This window comes from Lepisosteus platostomus, chromosome 23 (genome assembly GCF_059453375.1).
Source record: "Lepisosteus platostomus isolate fLepPlt1 chromosome 23, fLepPlt1.hap1, whole genome shotgun sequence".
NCBI lineage: Eukaryota > Metazoa > Chordata > Actinopteri > Semionotiformes > Lepisosteidae > Lepisosteus > Lepisosteus platostomus.
The window spans coordinates 8,096,100-8,116,430 of record NC_142633.1 but is presented as its reverse complement, the minus strand read 5'-3'; the positions used below and the strand labels follow the sequence as shown (position 1 = coordinate 8,116,430).

General features: G+C 43.8%; 2 protein-coding genes across 5 annotated transcripts in view; both read left to right on the top strand.

Moving 5' to 3' along the window:
* Positions 1–888: 888 nt before the first annotated feature.
* b3galt6 (beta-1,3-galactosyltransferase 6) lies at positions 889–5,907 on the top strand. Of its 3 annotated transcripts, XR_015929575.1 has the most exons (3): positions 889–2,238; positions 2,834–4,054; positions 5,738–5,907. XR_015929575.1 is itself a non-coding variant. In XM_088617046.1 (2 exons), the coding sequence occupies exon 2, from the start codon at positions 2,968–2,970 to the stop codon at positions 3,961–3,963; it is 996 nt and encodes a 331-aa protein (XP_088473172.1). In that variant the 5' UTR covers positions 889–1,140; positions 2,834–2,967; the 3' UTR covers positions 3,964–5,907. The 3 variants fall into 3 exon arrangements, 2 of the variants coding, with proteins under 2 accessions (XP_088473172.1, XP_088473171.1); XM_088617046.1 differs by having other exon boundaries at positions 889–1,140; positions 2,834–5,907; XM_088617045.1 differs by having other exon boundaries at positions 2,834–5,907.
* Positions 5,908–8,583: 2,676 nt separating this feature from the next.
* Positions 8,584–20,331, top strand: part of c1qtnf12 (C1q and TNF related 12) — a 53,777-nt gene continuing 42,029 nt past the window's right edge. The window contains exon 1 of one of the 2 annotated variants that reach the window (XM_088616996.1): positions 8,584–9,759. In XM_088616996.1, coding sequence (XP_088473122.1) covers positions 9,589–9,759 — 171 coding nt within the window. In that variant the 5' untranslated portion in view covers positions 8,584–9,588. The remainder of the gene's footprint in view (positions 9,760–20,331) is intronic. The other variant, XM_088616995.1, reaches the window with a different exon arrangement.

Genomic DNA, 20,331 nt, shown 5'->3' with positions numbered 1-20,331 from the left:
TATATCCTTATTCTGCTTGGCCTCAGTGCTGATTTTAATACTGTTAAGCATGACACCTTACTTGCTCCTCTTGAGACAGTGTTTGGAGTTTCCCAACTGCTTTTAATTTACTTAATTTACTGATTGACGACGCTTTGTCCCTCTTGGAGGTTCCAGGTCTGAAACTGGACTTGTTAAGTCTGGTGTTTCTCAGGGCCCTTTACATGTTCCTGCTTGATCAGGAATCACGATCACATGGCCTGAATGATCATTTCTATGCTGATGAGATTCAGATCTACGTCCGTACTAAACCTGACACTACAGTAGCCGTTTCTGCACTCTCTAATTGCATCTCTGACATAAAAAAACACGAATGCTTGAAAAATTCCTGCATTTGAACTGTGAAGACTGAAGTAATGCTTCTTGGCACTGTACTATTTGACCCACGTGTGCAAAATACTGTGAAAACGTCATTCTTCTATCTCAGAAATATCGCCAGACTATCCTATGTGTCCTATGTCGTCTCTGACTGTAGCAGAAAAGCAGATCAACACTGGTCTTCTCTAGAATTGATTACTGCAACACCTTCTTGCTGGGGTATCTAAGTCCACACTGAGCAAATTGCAGTACGTCCATAATTTGGCTGCCAGAATCTTGACCAGTTCAGGATTGTGAGAGAGCCGGAGCCCCTCCTGTCAAGCGGAGAATTTTCAGATATGCCCCGTATGGAAAAAAAGGCCTGTGATTAATTGCTCAGCTGTCGCCAGTATTAGAAGAACATGTTCCTCCAGGACCAGCGACGCAACTCGCAGCTAGGTTGTCAGCGCGCACGATAACCACTACAGTCCTCCACGCAGCAGGGGGCGCCAAACACGCGACGGAGCGACCGAGCTCGCTTGCGCAGCCGCCCCAGCATGCCGTGCACAGCCCGCTGCGCTGCTGCAGGTACCGCTCGGATGGGATGCTGTCAGAGCGGCTCTGCTGCGGACGTGACTGAGTCAGCTTCTTAAAGACCTATATCGTTATAAAAAAAAAGCCAGTTGCAAGCTAGGGCACAGTTCTGCCTCGCTGTGCCGATGGCAGGCAGGCGTCTGCAACGATTAAGCACTGCGAGGTTATGGGAATGTACGCGCACTTAACCAAATCTAGGGTGTTGCAGAGGTCAGTGTCATCTTCGTGTGACTAATTTACAATGTATCGTGCTGTTTCGGCAATTGTAATTGAGTACACCTAAAGATAACGCAGTACGCCAATGTCGAGGCATTTATATCGTACGCATTTAAAATAATATTTCAGTTTGCGTTTTTTTTAAATAAAAAATAATGAAACGGTGAATCGGCAATCCAACCATAATTATGTTAATTTGCACGGTCTAGGTGAGACGCATAGCTACCGATATCAGTTAATTATAACATATTTATTCAGAGGTTGTGACTCAATTGCGTACTATTTTCTGCCCTCGTAGTGGGGATGCTCTTCAGTTAGATACGCTGTCAGAGTGATCAGATCGGTCAGTTTCGCTGCGCCGCTTTGTTATCAATGCAAATGAACAAAAGAGCGGACGAGTATTTCTCGAGGACAGGGAGACGCAAAGGCATTAATAGAGGACATTTTGTATCCCCGTTTCTGCCTTTGTTGCAGATACATTCTGCGAAATCTTCAATATTAGCAGGGAAATAAGTGAAGTCTTCCTCTCGATGTGCACGATTCAGTTTTCAATATATCTGAGTATCTGAGTAATTCCTGTAGCCCCCTCTCGCCCTAAATCACAAATACCTTCTCAGTATTCGTAGGTCCGCTTTCTAATTTAAGAGGTAAAAGATACGGTGTCTTACTAACGTAGATGATTTTATGGTTACTGTACATCTTTATGCAACATTAAAACAACACTCAGCTTTCTCGAACATCTACGCATCTAAATTAGGCTTTTAATAAATGCATTAGGCTTAATTTGTGCAGTCGTTTAATTCGCGAAGTGATAATGCCCCGCTGCTCTCCGCTGGAAATCGCCATTAAACACGTTAGAATCCATCGTTTTAATTTGTCAAATATGTTTGATTTGAAACAGACGAGCCGGTTAAATAAACCTGCCTATAGCTAAAACTGTAGTGTCGATCTGCATAAACGGCAATGTGGAATATTTCTGAGAGATCGTAGGTTGTTAGTACAAAGTCTAAAAGAACTTTTGACTTTAATCTAAAGATAAAAAACACGTCAGTTTTGGTGTTCCTCTAATAAACATCAGTAAGCAGAGGACAGGTGAGTTTGATGTTTAATTGTATATTTTTCATTCTCTTCAAAAGCTGCCTTTGATTAGCTTTATTAATCTATTATGATTAAATTGTGCATGCATCTTCTGGATGTACAATAGTTGTTTTTCTTTGCTGTGCTTTATAGAATTAGTTGAAGTGCAAATTTCAATATGAGTTATTTTAGGTTATTGCCAATGACAGTTATTGATATGGATGTCTACATGTTCTGTCTTTTTTCATGACGGCAAAGGTCACGTAATGCTTCCATGAAAACAGACTTAAAAGTCTCAGAGATTTAGTCTCGGCATCAAACCATGATGTAAAGGGCCCAGTATCTCTCCGTCTGTAATGTGCCCAAATATTCAATGCATTGGCAACCCTACTGTATGTAAAAATCTTTTGGCTATTGGTGTGAAACTGGCTTTTTAGATGTTTCCAGTGAGGTCACAGTGTTCTGCGCTCTGAATATAGCTTAAAGGGACCATGCATGAGCCTTATTCCTTCCGTCTAAAAATCTGAAGGAGATCAGATCCCTTCTGAGACATCTGAGACTGGAAAGCTTCAGTGCCTCTCCTTAGCCGTCTCCTTAATCTCCTCACCAGGAATTTCTCGCTCTTTTCCCGATCTTCTGCTGTGCTGAGTGGCGCTCTGTGGCGAGTGGGCACGAACCGGACGCCGGCTCCCGGGGCTGTTTGCTTTCCCCTCCCTCCGCCAGGTCTCCCCGAGGCGGGGCATCATGAACCTGGCGCGGCTGGTGTGCCGTCACAAGACGGCCCTGGCCCTGGGGGGCGGCTGCCTGTTCGCGGCGGTCCTCCTCTACCTGGCCAAGTGCACGTCGGAGGCGGCCAAGGGCCCGGAGCCCGGATTCCCCGCCCAGTCCGAGATCCGCGCCGAGCGGCGGGACGCCGCGGCCAAGGTGCTGAGCGCCTTCCTGGTGGTCTTAATCACCACGGGGCCCAAGTACACCGAGAGGAGGAGCATCATCCGGAGCACCTGGCTGACGAAGGGCGACCCGGACGTCCTGGGCCTGTTTGTGGTCGGCACCGAAGGCCTGCCCCCCGAGGACCTGCAGAGCCTGGCCGCGGAGAACGCCCGATACAAAGACCTCCTGCTCCTGCCCAACCTCAGGGACTCCTACGAGAACCTCACCCTCAAGCTCCTGCACATGTACTCCTGGCTGGACCAGAACGTGGACTTCACCTTCGTCCTGAAGGCGGACGACGATACCTTCGCCCGCCTGGACGTCATCAAGGAAGAGCTGCGCTCCCAGGAGCCAAGGAGACTCTACTGGGGCTTCTTCTCTGGCAGGGGGAGAGTGAAGTCGGCTGGCAAGTGGAAGGAGAGCACCTGGACCCTGTGCGACTACTACCTGCCCTACGCACTGGGGGGGGGCTACGTCCTGTCCTCGGACCTCGTCCACTACATCCGGATCAGTGCTCCGTACCTGAAGGCCTGGCAGAGCGAAGACGTCTCCCTGGGCGCCTGGCTGGCGCCCGTGGACGTCCGCCGGGCGCACGACCCCCGCTTCGACACCGAGTACAAGTCCCGGGGCTGCAACAACAAGTACATAGTGACGCACAAGCAGAGCCTGGAGGACATGCTGGAGAAGCAGCAGACGCTGCTCAAGGAGGGCCGCCTGTGCAAGGAGGAGGTCAAGCTGCGCCTGTCGTACATCTACGACTGGAGCGTGCCGCCCTCGCAGTGCTGCCAGCGGAAAGATGGCGTCCCCTGACCGCGTCTCTGCTCGCGCTTGGTTCCCGGCGGCTGCCCTCCGGGACGCGGCGGGAGACGTTTGTTTCCTTCCCCGGTGGCCGGCGGCCCAGGTGAGGAAAAGACCAGATTTGAGGAGGACGGCGAGTCTTCGAGTCGTTGTTTGCAGTCGTTTTTTTTGGACCTTCACTAAGCGTCTTAATGAACGAGGCAGGTGGGGTTAAAAGGGGGCTGGCGTAATAATAGCGGGTAATAACGTCATAACGACCTGGCCGTAACAACAGATTATTCTGTGGCTCATACCAAGAAATGAGCCATTTCCGCCCCCCACCCACCCTCGTGGACTACGTTGTAACTGCTGGTGGTTTGATCACGCATATAAGGAAAGCTTTCATTTAGCTGCCCCTAAGTCCCTTTCTCCGTAGTTTGACTTTATGGGCCCGGCCGAAGGCGGTGCTGAAGCTGCCCTTGGCCCTCCAGATCCACTGGATTTGAAGGCATCGTGGGATTTGCCACGCCGAGGCAGCTCTGCTACTTCAGAACCAATCCCGTTCCCTTGTGTGAACACTGGTACACAATTGTGGAAGTCGGCTTCTTAATTTATAGTAAACATTTTTTTTTTAATTTAAAGACGCTTTTGAAGGATGTGATTTTCTTTTCCTGTATTGATTTGGCGGGGGTGCGAAACAGTGGTCCTTTCTCCCCCCCTCCTTCTGGGTGGCTGTCAGACTTTATCATTTGATTTGACATTGCAGAACGTAAATGGAAACCTCTGTGAGCGAAGGGGACGTGCTGTTATAGAAGGAAGTGAAATCGGTGTTCCCAAAATGATTTTTTCCCCCTTCAGATTTATGTTTGACATACACAACATGTATGGTACTTGAGGGATGATTGACTTCCATTCATCCATTTTCTAATCCCCTTTATCCAATACAGGGTCACAGGGGAGAGCCGAACCTCACCTGGCAAGCAACAGACACAAAACAGGATCTGCTAGTCCATTAAAGGGGCACACACAGACCTGCATATACTCATACCAGGGCCAATTTCCCCAGAAGCCCAGTAACCTACCAGTTTTTGGGCAGTGTGAGGAAACTGGAGCAACCAGAGAACATACAAACTCCACACAGACAGCACCCCAGACCCGGAATTGAACCCAGGGCCCCAGTACTGTGAGGCGACGATGCTAACCATTTTGCCACTGTGCCCATTTAAAAATGATCGTGAACCCCCCAGAAATCAAAGAAAAACAAGTAGGGGAAAAACAAACCACATTTCCCCACATGAATAGTCAGACATGTTTCTGAAGTACTGTTTCAAGAATTTTAATCAGTGATGAAAATTATTCCATAAATATTCACTGGAAGGCGTGCAGATAGAGGGAGTTGTGGTGGATGAAGGGATGAGCTGCTGCCTCAACTCTTTGAGTCCAGGGTTTGATTGAGGCCTCGGACACCTGCTGTTTGGAGTTTGCATGTTCACCCCAGGGCTCGGACTCTCTGGGTGCTCTGGTCTAATACCATATCTTACGCACAGCCTGGATGGGATGATTGGGGTTTCGAGTTTGTCCCTGTTTGTATGCATGTATGTCCCGAGAGGGACTGGAGTCCTGTCCGGATGTGTGATTCTGCTCTTCCTTTGGGATAGGTATAAAGTTTTTACCCACCCTTACTGTGAATATCTGGCTTTTGGACAATAGCTGCATAGACTGTCTTTAAATAGGTGGTGCTGACGTGGCTCATACAGTAACCAAGATCTTCTACCCCTGGTGCTTGACTGCTTTATCTCTGGTACAGGATCAGAGTTCATTGACGGAAAAGCTTCAGTGCCGATGACAGTGTGTGCAGGCCTGAGACTCAGAAGCCCCTTTGAGTGGGAAGAAGCATCACTTTGCAAGCTGCAAAAGAACAAGTCAGGGAAAATTCCACGCTGAACAGTAAAAATAAAAACCACATTTCTGCTGTCATTTTTCTGTCGAGCCTTCTTCTATCGAGCATTGATGTTGTACCTGACACAGGATCAGCCGACGAAAGGTGTCTTTTTCTCTCTTTACTTTTTAGTGTGGAATTAACATCTACTGTAGTTGTTCTTTATGTGTTTTTTTAACTATTCTATTCAGATAGTGGTATATTGCAAATAAAAAAAACGATGCAATTTAACCACTCACAATGCAAAGTTTCCAACATTCCAATGATTATTTGCAAAAACTCTCTCCTTTTATTGAACCCGAATAATAAAGTTGAAAGACATGTCACCTTAATACACCTAAGTGATATTAATTGTTCTCATTTTAAACTGTGTTGCGAAAACAGTTCTTGACCCAAGCAGGACAACTTGTAACAAATAGGAGTAATAGGTTTATTCCATGCCGAGAAGAGAAGAAAGAACACAACGTTTCGGCCGTGAAGCCTTCTTCAGGTGAAGAACTTCTTCACCTGAACCTTTTTCACCTGAAGAAGACTCCACAGCCGAAACGTTGTTCTTTCTTCTCTTTTCAGCATGGGATAAACCTATTGCTCCTTTGCAGCCTACGCATGCTGACGCAGCTCCCCACCTGAACTACTTGGAACAAAGAGTAGTTTTCTGTTGGACCACTAGATGTCGCCATCACTCAACTATTAAAACCTCTTCATCGTTTCAATTGGAGATGCCCCCCCCCCCCCACGACATTAATCTTAAATCCACAAAACCTCCTGAAGAAGGACTAACAGAAAAGTTTAGCATCTCATTAATTCAGCAACAAAACACATTTACTTGCAAATCTCACAATTGCGAAGAAAAAGAATATAGTTTTTTTTGCTGTATATCACACACCAAGCAACAAAGGCTGCATCTGCGGTTTATGAAGAACCTGCCGGATGAAGTCGCATTGGCATTTTGCTTACTGCTGGAATAGGGCATTGACCTAACATGGCTGTTCAGTTTTTGTCCTGTTGCTTAAGGTAAAACAGAGAATGTGGGAGAAGCCAACGTGTCCACGCCTGCACCCTGGCGTCTTCGTCTCATTGAATTACTAACAAGCAAACGAGCTCGCCGGACCCAATAGCCCAATCATGTCTGTGACGCTGTGGTTTGTGCTCTGAAGAATAACTCAAGGACCTGTACTCCTTGAAAGGAAAGAGCGCTTGAAGAACTCGTCCTGCCCGGTCTTGCAGAGGCTAAATGTCAGCTTCAAGACAGTGCGCTGTTCAGTACTGATCCGTACTAACGGTCCAGCCTGTGCTAAGGTATGTTTTAGACCTTGCTGCACCACACTCTTGAGTCCTCACATTTAACCCTTTATCACATTTCAACAATTCCTGCTTAGCAATTAGCTGCTAAGCAAGAGGTGGTAAACGGGGGAGTTCCGATTTTCTCCTAAGAGATGTTCATTCTGTTGTGAACATCTGAATCACCCAGCTGAGCATTCACCTGGGATGACTTAGTCAGTACCTCTGAGGTACATGAAAAGTCCCCCCATCTAGCAAGTTCAATGCCAAAGTTTCCTTACCTTACCTTAACCAATCTGCGTAAGACCTTCGTTTAAAACCTGGAATTATTTTGCTCGGTTTTGATGCACAGTATCACAACACAACGATAATGACCTGTTTTTAAAAATTAAACGATATGTAAACTAGAGGAGGTTCTTGTGCAATGTTGAGCATTATGTCACTTGATGCAAAACGCTACAGTTTGTGCTTTGTAAGCTTCATGTTTTTTTTATTATTCTGCCTTATTTACATTGTGTAGTTTAGGACAACGCCATGGTAACTCAACATTTGTGTAACAGCTAGGATAGCTACACAACGGCCAGGTTGGCGCTTTCCTTGGGTACTCGGGACAAGAGATGGCGAATAATTAAGAGACGATTAATGCAGTCAGGCTTGCACCTGGGAACCGAGAGAAAAGTCACGTGAACACGAAGGAACTTCTCTTAATGAGCTCAGGGTTTTAGAGAAGTATGGAAAAACAGTATAGTGCAACATCCTATGAGATACTGTACGTGCAGGCCTATTGTACCAACATGAATGGCCCTTTGAAACCCAACTGTCTATCCCTGTCTACACCCAGAAAAAATAACGGTATTATCGTCCTGAATTCTGCACCTGTTCACGTTTTCGGTCCGTCACAGTATCGCAGTTATTGCGCCCATCGCCCTAATCAGTTTTAAAGCGCATCACCAAGCAATCCTCAGTTTTTAAATTCGGTAAAATTACGTTTTAAAACGGTACGTAAAAGGTATTACACTGCTGTAGCCCCTAATACAACAATGTTATGTTCTGTTAAAAATTGGAGTAGAAAGTGAGGCACTCTCTGTATGTGAAAGGATAAGAGGAACGATTTTTCCACCAAATTCTGTATTTCTTTCAACATTTCTAAATATGGAAATCGGATGATTTAAACCAGCAGCGAGGCCAAATAACACACAGGAATAGGAAGAGCTTTTATGCGAGTATAAATATGCGCTAAACTAAACGGACCAGAAAACAAAACTATCGTCTTGAAAAATGCTGGAAGCATAGCTTGGAAACTAAAAAAAAAAAATCTCATTTTTACGCGCCTAACGGACCGCTAATTGCGCAACACCATATGGGCAATTTTGAATTCACCTGGCAAAAACAAACGTTTAAGCAAGAAGCCTCTGCAGATTTCTTTTTTTAAATGAATTTGAAGGTGCACCTCTACAAAGAGAGGCCGTCAATGTTGACATGAGCCCTCCTCTATGTTTCAGGACCTGTGTATTTAAATCCTCGAGATAGAGCAGAGCACAAGAGCGACGCTCTGCCAACCTGACGAGGTGGGAAGAAAAAGGCAAAAAAGAGCCCAAACTCCGATCCTGGAAGCGTCTGAGAGCTCGGGGTTTTCACCCTAAAAGTGTCAACAGCAGGAGGAATATACTGCAAATTATCCTTGAATTCAGAAAACAAGAACGCATCGGGGGGTTGCCCTTTTTGGGGGGACTTTTCGATTTTGAAGCTGTTTGGGAGCTGTCTGCAGGTTAGACCACGCTTCTGCTAGAATGAACGGGGGTGGGAGACTAAAGCAAATCTCTCTTCGTGTAGAAGCCACGTGTGAAGCGGACAGGACTGGGTAGGGGGGGGTCGGTCTGTGCGCCGCGCTTTCCAGCCAGCCCCGCTATTAAGAGATTTGACACTTCGCCTCGGAGCCCGGCAACCGCGCGTCAAGGCGCGGATCCGGGGCTTGGCACAAGACATTGATGAAAGAGGGAGAGCTGCTGCCCTCCCCTGCTCACACACACACACGCACGCCCACCGGCCACCCCTTTCTCCGCCGAGCGGAAACCGTGCAAAATCTCCCTAATGGGTTTATGTGCCGTCAGGTCTTCGCAGGGCTTTTGTTCTCCGGGACCACTTCGCTTGAGATTAATTCAAAGCTGAGCAAGCCTGCGTGCTCGACCACCGTGACGCCGACTGGATGACAAGTGCGCAGCCCGGTCGAGGCTGTAGCGCGCAAGAGGCAGAGCGGCCGCCGAGCGCTTCCAAGCGGAGACGGGTTTGCTCGCGTCCCTCCAGCTGCATGAACAGTCCCTGCGAGGGAGCAGGGGCGCCGAGGACTCACGGGGCGTTTTATTCTTTAATTGGGCTTTTCTGGGAGGCAGGCGTGTAGTCTTGCGGGCGTTGGCACAGGACTGCCTTTTTTTTTTAAGATGAAGTACTGGTGGCCACTTTTGGTGGTTTCTGTGGTTTGGATGCAGCTGACCCTCTTCAGGGAGGCGAACGCCAAAAAAGAGAGGAAAAAGCAGAAACAGACCCCACAGCAGACTGAAACTTATAACGCCACCCTTTCTAACAGCGAAGAGATCAGTGGCAGTACGAAGGTATGTAGAAACGTCCGCCTTGTTATTTCTCTATATTCTTGTCTTCAAAAGTCATCTTCATATGCACCTGTTCGTTATATAGCGTGGTTATACAAACGCTAGGCTCTGATATTATTAGTACGACTGGATAGCACATAGTAGAGTCGAGGAATCTTGATCTTAGCAGTCCACGGCGGAACTTCTGGATTGTTGCGATCACCCTAATGAAGTTGATAAGGGCAAATACAAATCACACGTCGTCTTCAGCTGCGGTAATGCTACAATTAACTAACTACACGCAACGCACACGCCCGAATCGTTTTCTCTTTCAAGTCATCGCTGTATCAGGAATGTAATAAGCTGTAATTGTACCGTTAATGTTGCAGTGGTTATCAGTGTCTGCTGTAGTATTTTATTTAAACTTTGGTGACCGTCTTTCTTCGCCACTTGTACTTTCGTCAAAGTTTAAAAGTGAAAATACAGGCACTGCTTAGATGACCAATTTTATTGCGAAACAAACCGGGTTTTAGTTTGAAAACCTGTGTGAAAATACTGAATAATGAAATGATAATGAAAACTCTGCAGATTGTGTGCTTTACAGCGTACTACAAATGTTTCCTATAAGATTGTAAGCAACCACAACTGAACCTACAGTACTTCAGACAGATCGAATTGTCTATAACGTTAAGCAGTACATCACAAAATACTTTGGCTCATTTTTGAATACTTTTGGTGTTATTCTTAATTGAGGATTTCTAGGAGAAAGGCTTTATTCTTTACTCTTTTATTGGGGAAAAAAAAACCTCATGCTCTTATAAAGTTCACCCAATAACTTTTCAGTTGGGCTAAGAAGAGAAGGGAGGCCAACTGTACATGTCAAAATGTTTCTTGTCTGCTACTAGTAATTTTCAGTTGAATTTATACTTTACTTTTAAGTGTCCTTACTGAGGTTACTGCTAGTTTCCAGAGTGTGAAATGATAATTTTGCTGTACATTTAGGTTTTTATAGTAACTTTTATTTTGCAGTGACAGAACTACAGCAGTTTCTCACATTCTCAATAATGCCTATCTGTACAGCTGACAGTGTTGTGGAGGGATTTTATGTCCAAGTCAATACAGAAACAAACCGAGTGAAGATAATAAAAGCATTATCTTTGGCCCTTTGAATACTCTGGTCATCTACTTTCATCTTACTCCTTACTTGGGCTACTTTTATTTTGCCCGTCTACCATTTACAAAGTACGTGTTGATTGTGACCTGCATTCTATAATGCAAAGGTTCTGAAATGTCTCATCAAAATTCTACTCCTTCTGAAGTTTCATGATCGATACTCAGTGAATAAGCTATACTATATTTCTTCCTCAGACGCACAGAGGCAGTGTAACTTTTATATCTTACACTCCTGTGTGTTATCTACTGTAACTCTTTACACTTTTGTGTAGGGCTCACAATAACTGCCTTTCAAGTTTGTGCACTGTTCAGGTGAGCTGTTTAGCTCACTCACAGTCCTGTGTAATGACCACATTATTACTTGTAAGGGATACGACTCTCTGTGGTGTTTGGCTGATTTAGTCAGTACATACAAGCAAAATTGTATAAACACATATCTTAATTTTAAAAACATTGTTCAGGGTTATTTTTAGGAAAGGTCCTTTTCTTTGGAGGTTTGTGTTTTATCATGGCGATGACTGTCACCATACAAACTCCACGCCAATAACTCCAGTTAAAAAACAACAGGTTTGATGCTGACCTCAGAACCATCAAAATTCCCCAAGGACGAGCAGGACAGACTGTGGATGGCAGAAGCACAGCCATCTGAAATATACTGGGGGGAGATGATTCGGACAAACGCAAACTAGTTGTGTGACAGTGTCCTCTGAGAGCATGAAGCCGAAGCAGTTAGCAAGGGCATAGTTGGATGAGAACAATTTCCATAAAAAATGACAGCAAAACAGGATGTTCATATGAGACTTACAATCCCTGACTTTTTGCAGTGAATTCACAGGAGCTGAATGAGGTTCTTGTTTGTTAACAGACCAGGGCATAACAGAGCACTGATGTTGCTTTTTTGTAATACTGTATGTGCATGAGTGGTCAGGTGATGGACTTACTGCACTCTTTTTACAGATACAGTATGGCAAAGGACAGTGGGAGTCCCTTTTGGATCTCCAGCTTTTAATTTTATGACAACTGCATTGCCTTGTGGCTCCTAAATAACAAGGGTGCTTTTGCTTTTTTGCACAGAACAATGTCAGGAGAACTGGGCAAAAAAAAATCGATAAACATGAATAAACTGTTGACCTAGACATACAGATTTGGTCAGTGGGCAACTTTCCCTGCCCGTTTTAAATGCAAATGTCAGTCTAGAAATGTAGAAATCATATTTTAAGCAGAGCTTAATCTATCTTGTATGATCTGTGTTTTTTAATTTGAGTCTTACATTTTGTTTGAATTCTTTTGAATTGTAAAAATAAAATTTTATGATGACAACCCTGAGAACGTAAATAATCAGCCTGAAAAATTCTACTCTCGTGTATTTCACTGTGACATGGAGAAAATCTGATTTCACTTGGTTCTGCAAGTTTGGCATGTTGTAATTGATGTATTGGACTTCCTCGCTGCTTACTTTTTTCAAACAACAGAGCACAGAGATGCGCAAAAAGACCAGAGCCTCTAGAAGACGAGAAGGAATTGTGAAGCTGAGGTTAAAGAAATGAAATGAGTTGCATTGCTCCAGCATGCATCACCGAACTCGGTTTTAATCCGAAATTGTCAGTGTGTAAACCTTCAGCAAGATCAAGAAATCCCTGGGAAAGAAACCAGAGAGTTTGGAGGAGAGCAGATCAGCACCTGTGTGTGATCTTGGGGATTAATGGAGCAAATTGTAGCTGGTATGACCTGAATGTTTATGCTAAATAAATGCAGGGACAGTGTATCGAAGAAGGCCTCTAATTTATTTATACTTAATAAACCCAGATAACCAGGCATTAGGCTAGCAATTCCAAAATACTGACATTGAGTCAGTAAAATGTCAAATTGTGGACATAATGACCTTATTGGTCATTTGCATGTACAGTATGTGAGATGGTGTTAGGATTGTATGGACTGTTTTTGTGTTGGACTTTTTGGAATCGGGGCATGCAACTATAGAATTTTTAAACTGGTGTGCTCTTGTAATGCAGTACCTGTAATGACTTTAGGAAGTTAGAAATACGGGGTCAATTACTTCACTGTTTGTAACCTCAAGTAAGCATTGTGGAAGACTGCAATTCTGATTTAGACAACTGTTTCCAAAGGGGATTGGTTTTGCGTGTCAAAGTGCTACTGGTACTACTTCGCTTCTGTGTGAACCAGCCATCACCCAAGTCTTTTTTTTGCTCAGACTGTTTTATGTTGCATGCAAATCTGATATTTAAATCACATTTGTCTATTTCATGTATTACACGGCTGAACTAAATCTTTTTAGTCTTGAGCAGAGACGTCTGCGGGGAGACCCAGTTCTGATCTTCAAAACCCTTTAAAGACATTGTACTGTAAGTCTTTGAATTTATAGCCATTAGTGAATCACGAATGGAGACCAAAAGCTGAAATGACAAGGAAGAGCACTTAAAACCAGAGACACTTTTATAAAAAAAAAAAGTCAAAGCTGATGGCTTGGCTTCGTTCAAGTAGATGAAAACCTTGAGTCAATTAGAGCATTAGAGATGTTAGGAAAAAAGAGACAAGGCCGTTCTAGCCTCTTAAGTTGCTAGTGCAGTGCCTCACCTGGGATTTGAACACACAAACTGCAGTGGACTGGTATTTGAACTTCGGTTACAGCTCCAAAGGCCTAACCACTGATCCACACTGCTAAGTTACCTGCCAAATGAGTTCCACAGTAGATATAAACTGAATGGCACTTCTCACTTCTAACCATTGTTATATCGGCATTGATGAGCACAGTTCAAACCAAAATGGACACAGTAACTTGTAAAACCTCCAATCACAAAATAAATGATATTTCCAGGTATGCGCAGCGCCATATTGCCGTCAGTGTCTGCGATTCAGAATGAGGCAACAAAATACTACTGACCTGTTAACAGTGCATGCAGATCACAGTGGAACATTTCTGTGGTGAAATGTTTTGCAGCACAGCCTGTACTTATTCACTCGTACGTCACATGACATGAGTCTTGACAGTGACTAGTGAGCAGGAAGGGCCGCATCACGTCACAGTTCTCGCACACTCCTGACAACGTCAGCTACGCCGTACTTTCGCACAATTAACGATTTTGTGTTTAATTCAGAATTTGTCCAATTCCGCGATACCGTCAATTAATCTGTTTCGTTACTGAGATTTCATAACCAGTCGGAGGAATTGGGACTGCGGCTCCCCTTTAAAATACTGAACTACAGGTCTGCAATGCAAGATTTTAAAGGATATGTAAGCCTGCTCTTTGATTGTGAGTAGCAGCGGCGCCCGGGTGTGTATTACTGCCGAGTCTCCTCTGAGCCTGAGACACCTGATAGCTAGGCACTGTGAGGCTGTTTGTAATCAGGACCGCAAGCCTCATAAACTTTTAAAGAAACGTTTCAAGACTGGAGCCTAACTGAAAGAAAACACTCAAAGAGGGATTAGGGTCCCCCTTTATTCTTTTCTTTTATCACTTTTTTCAGGCGGCAGGTGATGACATAACATCTTAGAAGAGCTTGTGAGTTTTGGGAGAGCAGCAGAGGGAGATAGCCACATTTGTGCTGGTCATGGAAATGGGCTCCAGTCCTTCTGGTGTGTTATTTGTATGTAAGCTGACACTATATCTTGGTTTTGTTTCTATCACTTCCTAGCCCCATCAAAAGTAAGACCTGCTTTTTAAAACAAAATCTGCATCACACATTACACCCGCAGACCCATCTTTCTGGGGTCTTTCTCAGTGAGGAAATATACAGAGAAAGGTCCCTGAATTTGGAGCTGCATCTGGATTTTAGCTTCAGGTGAAGTCGGGTTGGTGGTCTAACTTGGAACTAAAGTTAATTTAAAACCACAAAATCAGACCCCACAAATGGAGGATGAAAGATTTTCTACTTCATTGTTAGCAACAGCCATTGCCACTGACCAGCGAAAGACTTACAAGGTTGTATTTAAAGCAGTCTAGACTGATATCACACCCAGCTCTGTGAGTAATGGCATAAGTGAAGCCTGAGGGAAGCACTGAATTTTCTTGTTGCATCTCTAGCGATGATTAATGCCAGAAACTCAAAGCCTGTGTGTAGTCCTGTCACAATTCCTCCCCAGCACTTAAGTCCAAAAGAAAACACCAGGCGCTTGAACAGGTACCACTGTTTACAGTACAAACAAGCTTTTGATGGCAGATGACAGCTGCAGAGGCTTATGTGTTCAGCTATTAGTCATGCAATAGATTGAAAATGACAGGAATTCTGGAGGAAACTGCAGTTTGACAGGTTTGACAGTGGGAGCAGGAAAAAGTGTCAATAGCCGCAAGTCTGCTCTTGCTGAGCTGAATTTGCAAATGCTGCAATGGCCCAGGAAAATAATGTCATGCTATCGAAGCTGACGTGTGGCAGGCTGGAAGACAGCAGGATCAGAAAATCATGCTGGCGGCCATCTGTGCTCAAGAGTTGCCTCTGTGCTGCTCTGGCATCTCTGGCAAAAACTGAATGCACAATGACTGCTTGGCTTCTTGCACAGATGGTAATTGTTACCTCTAAGAGACATATCAGCGCTATTTCTGTAAGAATGAAAGTCTACAGTATAGAAAAAAACCTACTGATGAAAATATCCATATTAGACAACAGAAGCTTGTGGTCATATACCCTTGCTGTAGCCGAATTCCAGTGGAAAACTGGAAACATTACATCATGATTGAGTGTCCTGGCATGGCAGATGTCATAAACCAGGTTGCTGGTCTAGGTGTTTTTGGTGGACCAGTTGGTCAGTAGAGTGACCGTCCTGCCTACTTGGTCACTAAAGTCCCAAGTGCAGGATGGCAGGAGGGAGCTTCACTTTAGTGATGAATAATGAGCAAGTTAAATATTGCGCATAACCTGCACTAGTACAATATTGCATTTGCAAGATTACAAATTACAAGATTTGCAATGAATGAAACTGCAGTTGTAAAATGCATCCGTGTCCACTTTTATCCACACATGTAAGGGGTATGAAAGGGATTATAAACCGCAATCACAGATTATACGTCCTGCTCTGCACCATGCATACAATTACAGAAGTGCGAAAATGAATAACAGAAATAATACAAAATATCTATAATCAATACATATAAAAAGGAGGAGGTATCACTGCTGTAGGAATCTATCTATTCCATCCCGCTACAATATATTACTTCCATTTGTACAATGTTATTCAAATAGATCAGGTATTCCTGTTATCTGTTTAGTCAAGAGTAAGTTGCTCAAGATACGCATCAAGTCATCCAACTATTTGGACCATCAAATTTCTCCTTTTTGCTGACCAGGCTAAATTAGCACTGCTCATGGTCAGCTCATTTACCCACCATTCCCTGCCCCCGCGGGAGGGCGGCTATAGTTCAACTTCAGCTCCACAATACCCCCCTCCCAGCTGGAAGCACTGTCTAAGCCCATCCTGTATCACGTCTTGGCTTCTGTGATGGGACAAGCAGGCTGCTGGTGTTAGAACACAGGAGTACAGTATCTACTCCTGTGTGAACCAGACTCTCATTCTTCTCCTGACTCGCTTTCCCTGCACTGCAGGAGCTTAGACACAGTCCCCTGCTACCTGGCTGCTGTTATATCCTAATTTGCTGATCCTGGGGAATGTTTGGCTATCCGATGGGCCAATCTCATGGTCCAGTTTTTTCACCTTTTGGAGACGCCTGATTAGCATCGGCGTTCCAATGTCAGTCCAGCAGGAAAGCGCTTCAGCCTAGCCTCTTCTGGCACCATCCACATCATCTGGCACAGCTACTGTGATTTTCTTCTCAGACAGCATCCTAAAGATCCTATGTTTTCTTCAACCTCCAATCAATCTGAGCTACATTCTCAGTAGACCAGACGGAGTCCACATCAGTCTGACGCCGCTGACAAACTGGGAGATCAGTCACAATCTTTGTAAGCCCAGAGAGGGGTCCAGTAAAAGCTATGCCAAAACCTGAACTGGACCATGAATCCACATTAATGAGGAAAAAAATGCCTTTGCCCATATATCATAGTCGCTTTTCATTCACTTCTTCACTTCAAAGTGATTTCCCTCTTTCGTGATGATGAAAATGTAATATTAAGTTCCCTGAGTTTATAAAGTTCTTCACACCCAGAAGTAATCCAGATGCCTGTCATGTGTAGGACCCACTACAAGCTCTCGCTTGGGAGCAGCACCCTCCTGGGAGATCCTTGGCACCTGTTCAACATCAGCAGCTCATTACACAGCAAACCAGTTGGAGAAATTAGGAAATTGCCCTATGGGCTAACCTGAGCTTGACATTGAGGTGGGCTAATCTTAGGAAACCAGCCTGGAGATGAGAGTTGCCACCCCTGCCTTTTCTAGCAATGCCATAGGACTTTGCCCACAATTGCAATGCCTCACAGAGTGCAGAGTCCTCTCTATGTTGGGACACTAGTTTGAAACTTCTTGTCTGAAGGAACAAGTGCCACCTACTGGTCTCCTAACACTACAGCCTGATTTATTCTCTGAGCTCTCTCATTCCATAGAGTTTAGGGTTAGGAATGCTCAGCTTTTTACCTCTGACAAGAGTAATCTTTAAACTGGAGCAGCTACTAATGAGTTCTCCCGAAGCATTCATTCCTTGTTTCAGAAGATTACATCTGGGGAACCTAATAATAAAAAAAAACATTTTTATGAAATAAAGAAACTGATGGAGAGCTAAGTTCTGTGTCTTTCATTATCATGCAATGTGCATGTTAGTACAAATCTGAAAAAATGGGAAGAAAAAGTTATTAACCCATACAGATCAGCTCAAACACTATCCAGCTACTACCCACCAATATCTAATACCCAGTTATTCAGATACAGAATAACATTGCCCAGAGCCCACCCAGAGTGCATACAGGCATTTGTGCCTTCTTAGATATGACAGACAAAATAGATTCAATGTTCAGTATGAAAATCAAAGAAAGCACTTTACACCATCAAGGCAGGACATCAGGGACCGAGCAGGGGTTAATTCTCCTAACCTGTAATACAGAATTATTTCCTTTTAACTTCATTTCCCAAGTCACCAAATTAAAAAAAAAAGCAGGGAGTAACAATAAAACAGTCTAAATTCTACAAGGGAAATAAAATTAATGTTTGTGGCATTCATATGGAAAGTGATTAAATAAGTGTGGTTTGAGCCAATCAATCAAATGAAGATCCAATATTCTATATTTTATCACCTGTTCACATATTAAAGTACATAATTAGTGCTGTATAAAACTGCATCCAGTCAAAATTGACCACAAAACCGAAGATTTCCCTGCTTAAGTGCTGATTATTGTGTATTTTTTGTCCGTGCACATACTACATATTATTTAACAAACATTTCCAAAATTAAAGAAAAAAACAGCAGATTCTGGGCTCTGTTACTTATACTGTAGTATGCATCACCTACCGCAGACATTGGAATATATTATAGTGAAAATAAATATAGATTTTAACAGAATGCATGCCATAATTTATACAAAAAGCAGGTGTGACAACTTTCCTGAGGTAGTTGTCTTTTTATAGTGAGAGGAAGCCTGGGTAAACTCTGGAAGATTTCATAAGAGATTTTATGGCATACACAAGTCTTTACTAGCTAGGTATGCGCGCTCAGTGTGTTTGAATGTTTTTTTTTAAAGAAATTAAGTTTTGTCAGTGTTTCCCAATGGGCAAAAAGGCACAAGAAGAAGAATAAAAAGAAATAGTTAATTTTCTCTCCAAGACGTCACCCTCAGGCTTTGTGGTCCTGTCTCTGATCTGCTGACGGAAGTCGGGCCAGTGGACTCTTCGGCAGGAATCTCCAGTTTTAGTGCAAAACGAAGAGGAGTGCTCTCATGGCCAGAGGCTCCCGTGTTGATCACAGATGTTATTGTAGATTTATCACAGTGCTCACACAAAAGCTGTTCGACAACTGCAGCTTGCATCCAATGCCAACATCTTACAAAACGCAAGACATACTACTGCTCTCCGACTTAGTGCTTTCTGGAAACCTTTGCCTTATCTTTCATAACAAGGCGATTTTAACATCCCTAATTAAAAACACGAATGTTTTTTACTAAACACAAAAAACAACAGTAAGCTTAATTTAATTATTTTACAAAATTTGTGCATATAGTTTAGCAGGGAATAAGCATATGTTTATTTATGAACATTGACATAAAAATAAATAAATACAGCCTTAATTGCCACCAAAGAAAGCTGTGGATCCAGGCTGGCTGATTGGAGTGAGCAGAAATGTCTTTTGTGAATGGCCATAGAAGTATCGAGCAGTGTGAAAATGGTCTGAGAAATGACCAGTGATTTCATTTGTGGTCTTCGGTGAAGTCACACTGGTCAAGAAGGCAATACTGAAAAACAGCTGCATAGTTGGGTGCATTTACATTGTTCTCAGGCCTGAAACCGAGATGAAGAGAAAGAGAAGAATGGCAAATTTAAGCTTAAGTGGCTCCTACCGTGGCCAGCAGCCATATCACCCTGCAACTCACAACTGGCAACCCACTGAAGCTCAGCAGGTGTGAGCCTGGTCAGTACCTGGATGGGAGACCTCCTGGGGAAAACTAAGGTTGCTGCTGGAAGAGGTGTTAGTGGGGCCAGCAGGGGGCGCTCACCCTGTGGTTTATGTGGGTCCTAATGCCCCAGTATAGTGATGGGGACACTATACTGTAAACTGGCGCCGTCCTTCGGATGAGACGTAAAACCGAGGTCCTGACTCTCTGTGGTCATTAAAAATCCCATCGAAAAGAGTAGGGGTGTAACCCCGGCGTCCTGGCCAAATTTCAGATTGGCCCTTACCAATCATGGCCTCCTAATAACCCCCCTCTATGAATTGGCTATATTACTCTGCTCTCCTCCCCACTGATAGCTGATGTGTGGTGAGCGTTCTGGCGCACTATGGCTGCCGTCACATTATCCAGGTGGGGGCTACACACTGGTGGTGGTGGAGGGGAGACGAGATTATCTGTAAAGTGCTTTGAGTGGAGTGTCCAGAAAAGCACTATGTAAGTGTAAGCAATTATTATTAATTATTATTACCGTAACTGTGGCTGTCTTCTAGTGCTTTATAAGTCATTATACAGAAGCTTTTTAGCACCACGGAGAAAAAAAATCTCTAATTTATACAAGATAGTATTATGTTATATGAGAATATTATTGTGTTTAAATGCAATAGTTTGTGATCAATGTTACCTACTATATTAATATATTGCATTATATATGCAATAATGTTGTCCTGTGCAAAGTAGCATTGACTTTAACAACAGTAGAATTTCGTCACACTCCCTCTTTTGGTAAAAAAATGCAAAGTAGCAGGTGTACTGTTTTTTGTATACATGAAGTAGAGCACAGTGCACAGAGCACAGTCCTTGTGCTATTTAGCAGTAAATGGGTGGTTACTGTTGATCTATATCATAATGAAAATCGCCAAA

Bases quoted from the DNA above. Each gene is read 5' to 3' on its own strand.
- b3galt6 (XM_088617046.1), top strand. From the start codon at position 2,968: ATGAACCTGGCGCGGCTGGTGTGCCGTCACAAGACGGCCCTGGCCCTG.